The sequence below is a fragment of the Aplysia californica genome, unplaced genomic scaffold, assembly GCF_000002075.1.
Source record: "Aplysia californica isolate F4 #8 unplaced genomic scaffold, AplCal3.0 scaffold00910, whole genome shotgun sequence".
NCBI lineage: Eukaryota > Metazoa > Mollusca > Gastropoda > Aplysiida > Aplysiidae > Aplysia > Aplysia californica.
This window is the reverse complement of record NW_004798180.1, coordinates 98983-106328: the sequence shown is the minus strand read 5'-3', so window position 1 is coordinate 106328 and position 7346 is coordinate 98983. Positions and strand designations below refer to the sequence as shown.

General features: G+C 40.2%; 1 protein-coding gene across 1 annotated transcript in view; it reads right to left on the bottom strand.

Annotated features, from left to right (window-relative positions):
• Positions 1 to 5275: 5275 nt before the first annotated feature.
• Positions 5276 to 7346, bottom strand: part of LOC101860287 (protein lin-7 homolog C) — an 8153-nt gene continuing 6082 nt past the window's right edge. The window contains exons 6-7 of the mRNA XM_005110562.2: positions 7117 to 7262; positions 5276 to 5525 (exon numbers count right to left, since the gene is read on the bottom strand). Coding sequence (XP_005110619.1) covers positions 7159 to 7262 — 104 coding nt within the window. The 3' untranslated portion in view covers positions 5276 to 5525; positions 7117 to 7158. The remainder of the gene's footprint in view (positions 5526 to 7116; positions 7263 to 7346) is intronic.

Sequence of the window (7346 nt, the reverse complement as noted above, 5' to 3'; positions counted from 1 at the left end):
ACTTGGGGTGAGCTAGAAAATACTGGGGATAAGCTTGGAAATATTAGAAACTACTTATAAAATACTGGGGATGAGCTTGGAAATATTAGGAACTACTTATAAAATACTGGGGTGTGAACTGAAAAATATTAAGAACTACTTATAAAATACTGGGGGTGAGCTAGAAAATACTGGGGATGAGCTAGAAAATATTAGGAACTACTTATAAAATACTGGGGGTGAGCTAGAAAATACTGAGGATAGGCTAGAAAATATTAGGAACTACTTATAACATACTGGGGGGTGAGCTAGAAAATACTGGGGATGAGCTAGAAAATATTACGAACTACTTATAAAATACTGGGGGTGAGCTAGAAAATATTAGGAACTACTTATAAAATACTGGGGGTGAGTTAGAAAATACTGGGGATGAGTTTGGAAATATTAGGAACTACATATAAAATACTGGGGGTGAGCTAGAAAATTCTGGGGAACAGGTAAAAAATATTAGGAACTACTTATAAAACACTGGGGGGTAGAGCTAAAAAATACTGGTGATGAGCTAGAAAATATTAGGAACTACTTATAAAATACTGAGGGTGAGCTAGAAAATTCTGGGGATCAGCTAAAAAATATTAGGAACAAATTATAAAACACTGGGGGTGAGCTAAAAAATACTGGGGATGAGCTAGAAAATATTAGGAACTACTTATAAAATACTGGGGGTGAGCTAGAAAATACTGGGGATGAGCTAGAAAATATTAGGAACTACTTATAAAATACTGGGGGTGAGCTAGAAAATACTGGGGATGAGCTAGAAAATATTAGGAACTACTTATAAAATACTCGGGGTGAGCTAGAAAATGACAGTGATGACCTAAAAAATAGTAGGGATGACTTAGAAAATATTACGGATGAGTTAGAAAATATTAAGGTTGAGCAATAAATTTCTGTAGATGAACTAGAAACTACTGGGGATAAACTAGAAATTAGTGGTCATGAGCTAGAAAATACTAGTTATGAGCTAGAAAAAAATGGGAATGACCTAGAAAATACTGAGTATTGGCTAGAAATGTTAGGTTTCTGGTGGAAAATATTGTGGTTGGGATAAAAAATATTGGTGGTGAGATAGAAAATATTACGAATGATCTATAAGATATTATGGTTGAGCTATAAAATACTCGGGATGAGCTAAGAAACACTGGGGATGAACTAATAAATAGTGGGGATGTGGTAGAAAATACTGGGAATGAGCTAGAAAATACTACGGATGAGCTAGAAATTATTACGAATTAGCTAAAAATACTGGGGACAAGCTAGAAAATATTACGGATGAGCTAGAAAATATTACGGATGAGCTAGAAAATATTAAGGTTGAGCTAGAAAATACTAGGGATGAACTAGAAAATATAAGGCATGAATTAGAAAATGCTGGGGATGACCTAGAAAATAGTGAGGATGATCTAAAAAATATTAGGTATGACCTATAAAATCCTGGGGATAAGATAGAAAATACTCGGGATGAACTAATAACTAGTGGGGATGAGCTAGAAAATGCTGGGGATGAGCTAGAAAATATTAGGGATCAGCTCGGGATAAAAATACTGGGGATGACCTATGGTTGAGCTAGAAAATACTGGGGATGAGCTAGAAAATATTCGGGATGAGCTAGAAAATAGTGGGGATGAACTAGAAAATAGTACGGATGAGCTAGAAAGTCGTGATGTTGTTCCGAGTGTCTCCCAAAAGTTCCTCGAGTCAGATAACTTGCCCCAATCCAGGCACTTAAGGGATCAATTTTTAAAATACTTCATGGTCATCTTGTTGCTCTGCCAAGCCAAGGAGTGACGTCATATGTAGGTAATGGGGGCGTAATCCGGTTTTGGCCCCACGGATTATTTATTATAAGTCTAGATCTATTACTTTATTACGGTCCTACCCTCACTGCTCTTAGGAGCACCCCATGAAAGTGACCACCTGTCAGGATAATGTCCTCTTTTTGCCCTAACGAGTACTTAACACTATATTATAGCATATTATACTTGTTGATAAAATTAGTCAAATGTAAGCCGTTTTGCCAAACGTAATCTTTTTCAAGCACTTTTTTTTACCACAATAAGTTGTCCCTGTGTCGGATTAACTCTCCTTTCATCACGGACTGTTTATTTCTGAGCAATGACGGCCACTTCAGATAAGAACAAGCCACGTGGTTGAACAGCCTGAAAAAACCCCTCCCCAACACAACCCAAGGTCAGAGCACCCCATTGGAGATTCGAACCACAGCCATCCACAGTCCACTCCATAGAGGAGTAAAGAGAAGCACGTAGACACAATGATGGTCATTTAGTGCTGGGGAAAAGTAAGACAGACAGACAAAAACAACAGAGGGAGAGTAAAGAAGTAGGACCTACCAGTGGCACCCTCCAACCACCCACACAGACAGACACAAGAGAGAGAAAGTAAAGAAGTACCGGTAGGACCTACCAGTGACATCCTCCAACCACCCACATAGACAGAAACAACAGAGGGAAAGTAAAGAAATAGGACCTACCAGTGGCACCCTCCAACCACCCGCTCCACTGCATAGACAAGCATGATACCAACTGAGCTGACAGAATATTTTTAAATTTTAGTTTCTGTAAGAGTTTTACGGCATGTGCAACACAATAAGGTCATACAAGTGCTCAACATAAGAGGTGTTACAAGACAGTAACAAACACAAAAAAGAAGGAAGGGAGAAGATAAAGACAATAGATTTTTTTATTGGAAAGAAGAAGCAAACCACACCAGAGCACCCGCCAACCACTCACTGACAGAATATTTACAACATCAACATTTTACAAAACAAAAAAGACTGCCCTTAGTAAGCTGAGCAATTGTTTATTTGATCTGAATTATACAAAAATGATACACACACAAATACATATATAACAATATATGCGTTATATATACGGGAAGGTTCACGTAAAATGACAAACACACACGGGGAACTAAACACGTGAGACACGAAAATACAAAACCACCAATCACAAATAGGAAATAATGACACAGATCGCTCTGGAATGAAATCACGTCCGTCCGTCTTTAGTTAGTTTTAGTAAAGGTTTTACAGCGCTCGCAACTGCATAAGGTCATATGAGCGCCAAGGGGTGGATGTTAACAGAGAAGTCCAAATGAGGAATCAGGCTTACTCTGCTCACCTCTCTAGCTTCAACAGCACAAAGTCTGCTTCGACTATCAAGGCACCCCGGAAATAGCAGTTCACAAGAGTGTGACAAACATGCAAAAGAAGTAGAGGAAAATGACGATAGTAAGGATGAGGAAAGAAAAAGCAGCAGTTCCCCCTATGTTGTTCTGGCACAGTATGAGCATGACATTGATAAATCAGCCCATTTACAATTCTACTGTGCATAAGAACATGTTAATGTCCCCCCTTTGGGAATGGCCTAAAGACAACTTAAGTCAGTGGCACCGCCTCGGGGGTATACAGTCACTGGCGCGTCTTACGACAAAATGAACGGTAAACAGGCACAACACAAAGTCACAACTCACTTCTCGTGGCAGTATTTTAAACGTTTTTTTTAGTAGAGGGTTTTACGGAGCCCGCAACTTGTGGCAGTATGAAAAACTAGGTCAAGGGCAAAAGTACAAACTGTCGTATCTCACAACACAAGATTTTTCCACCCAGAGATATACAAGTGATACAATTGTCATATATTATTAATTATTAATAAAGATTAATAATCAATAATAATGATATTATAATCAATAGTAATAATAATACATGTTGTTATCGATCCAGTATAATAATACATGTTGTTACATAATATATAACTGAGTAAACATAGCAATAAACCACAGGGTGTGTGTTGCACTTGTATTTTTCTTAACTGGCAAACTTGTGTAGCCTTACGCAGGGGAGAGAAATGCTTCCCAGGCAAAATGTATCGGTGCATTGAGAACGTGAGTTACAGACAAGTAAAGATTTGCAGCCCAACACTTAGCTCCTCTGTCCTTTTCTTTGATCAGAGGGGAAGAAAATAAACAGTCACTATGACCGTAAAGACAGACAGACAGACAGACAGACAGACAGACAGACAGGCAGACAGACAGGCAGACAGACAGACAGACAGACAGACAGACAGACAGACAGACAGACAGACAGCCTTTTCCCCCCCCCCCCCCCCAGTATGAAACAACACAAACATAACTAAAGATTAGATAAGACTGACTCACCAAAGACAACAACAAATGTTCTCCTTATGGCGTATGATATGAACAATATTATTGAAAAAATGACATCACAAAAAACAAAAAACAACGAAAAAAAACCCAGGAAATGTGAGTTTTTCACAAACTATGTACAACAATGGTCCAACGTGTCAGACGTACAAAAGCCGACATGACAAGGAGAAAACTTTCACACCTGACCACTGCCCAGATCTCTGGACTAGGCCACCCGCCAACCACCCCAGGAGCAAAAAACACGAGTTTCCCTCAGAATATTAGTTTCTCTTTCCTAGGTTATTTGCTCCATATAAAAAATAATGATATTAATGATTACGATGATGATGATAATAACAATATGTATCTAATCAGAGAAAAGAATCTGGATACTGCTAGACTGGACTTCCTCCTCAGTGATAATTCTACGACTTCACAACCAGACTTCACAACGATTCCTCAAACAAAAACGCTCCAGTCGTGAGTGTGGGCATATTGCACTGACCAAACAAACTTCTTCTCCAACACAAAGTGCTCACTCTACTTTCCATCTCCTCATTTCATTTATTTGCTCATGTCAATATTTTCAATAACAAACAGTCCATTTTTCAATGAGAAGCAAATGTATTGTGTCCCCCACTTCACTTCATAAAATGTTTACTCCAAAAACAAAACTTTCCACAGCTCGTCTGAAAAGTTCCTCAAGTGAACAAATTTTAAAAAACATTCCACTGCAAAATTCCAATTATTGAATGTCAGTTTGTAAACTTCGTAAGCCCACTCCACAGTTCATAAACTTCGTAAGTCCACTAAACTTTACAAAAACCATCATCCCCGTCACCACAAAGAGCCAGACCTACTACAGACATCAGCGACCGTGGTTCTCCGTCCATTTCTTTCTCCCCTCGAATGCTCTCAAAAACCCCGACAAAGCCCAGTGATAAAAAAGCCCGTCATCTCTCCTTAGTTTTAGTAAGAGTTTTACAGCACTTGCAACACAATAAAAAGGTCATATAAGGGCCAAAGATTAGAGGTTTTACAAGAGAGTAACAAGCACAAAAAAGAAGGAAGAGAGAAAAGGACGACAGACGTTTGGTGGCAGGAAAGAAGGAGCAAGCGCACCAGAGCACCCGCCAACCACCCACCATCGTCTCCCGGTGACAAAACAACACGTCCCAATCCTTCCCGTCTGTCACGAGACGCCGCCTGCCCTCAGTACACGCTGGAGCGCTTGCGGAACGCCGAGAGTCGCCGCTGGTTGAAGTTTGCCTCCATGGCCTGCAGAATCTTGGGGTTGTGACGAACTAACAGTCGGACTGTACCTGGGCCACGGACAAACAAACAGACAAACAAACAAACAGACAGACAAATGAACAAAGATTAGAACTAGCCAAAAACGACCACAAAATTACTTTGATTTGTTTAGTTTTAGTAAGAGTTTTACGGCACTTGCAACAAAATAAGGTCATATAAGTGCTGAAGATTAGAGGTATTACAAGAGAGTAACAAACACAAAAAAGAAGGAGGGGCGATAAAGACAATAGATGTTTGATAAGAAAGAAGGAGCAAACCACACCTGACCACCCGCCAACCACCCACATTTCATTTGTTTGCCGCTTGAGGAAAAAAGGAGTTTAGTTTTCTTAGTTTGAGTAAAAGTTTTACGACACTTGTGACAGATATTTGACAGATAACACACATCTCAGCAAGGCAGTTACAGGAAAAATATTGACCAAATGCACAAAAAGTCAAAGTAAATTTTCACATTCCAAGGACGCACAAGCTTTGGAAGTCTCTAAACTTTGGTGGCCACATTCTCGCTAACATTACCTCTAACTCCTCCTTCAATAGAAAATATCTCCAATTCTATTCCAGATAGATGACTATTTTTTTCATCAACAGCAAGACAAACGAACAGGCTTTAATATCACACCAAAGTCTTTGTTTTTTTAGTAGAGGTTTTACGGCACTCGCAACTGCATGAGGTCATATGAGCGCCAAGGAGTGGATGCCAAGAGAGAAGTCTTTACAGGGAATCAGACTTACTCTGCTCACCTCTCTAGCCTCAACAGCACAAAGTCTGCTTCGACTATCAAGGCACCCCGGAAATAGCGGGTCACAAGAGTGTGACAAACATACAAAAGAAGTAGAGGAAAAGTGACGATAGTAAGGATTAGGAAAGAAAAAGCAGCAGTTCCCTGTTGTAGATCAGGCACAGTTATGAGCGTGACTTTGATGAATCAGCCCATTTACAATTCTACTGTGCATGAACGAGAAATGTCCCCACTTTGGGAATGGCCTAAAGACACACCATAATTCCATACGCCCAAAAATTAATGAGCCCCTGATTCCACCATGTCGTGACACATGAAAGGAAGACAAATTTTCCTCCAAGGACGTTGAGTGTATCAGAAACATGTGACATAGTCCTACTTTTTCTGATTTACCACAATAAAAACAGCTGACGACATTGTTTCATTGATTGTGCTGTGATTGTGGGAATGTCTCCTTAAATGTAAGCACTAATCTAAAGAATGTATGTATGTGCGTCCATTCACTAGTGTATTGTGTCGAGATGAACATATTATGAAGCGCCTAGAGCTGTATTGTACGGAAATGGGTGCCGTAGAAATTGTCTACATTATCATTAATACGATAGATAACATGCAGCAAACAGGATACGGTCCTTTCAGGGATGGACATTAAACCTCGGAGGTCTTGCCTCTTAAATAACCTAACAGTGTTGACAGGGGCGTTAAACTTAATGACTTACACCATTTGATCATTTTTGAAACAGGAAACAAAAAAAGTTTCAAAAGAAGAATGACAAAATCCCTGGGAAAACTATTAGGAGTAACTCTACCGATGCACGCATCAAAAACTATGTCAAGAAACTGTACCGATGATGCATACATTGCTTTGGGTGGATAACGAAGGCTATACAAGTAGGGGAGATCACTGCGGCTGAGGCTTGCGGCCCGCTGCCCTCTGCTTGTCGAAGCGAGCCTCCATCTCGTCTAGGACGCGCGGTGTGTAGCGGACGACCAGCTTGACCGTTCCTGTGGGGGAGAATCAGGGCGGGGCAGACACACCCACATGGTATATGATATAACAGGGTGGCAGGCAGGGTTGGTTTGGGGGGG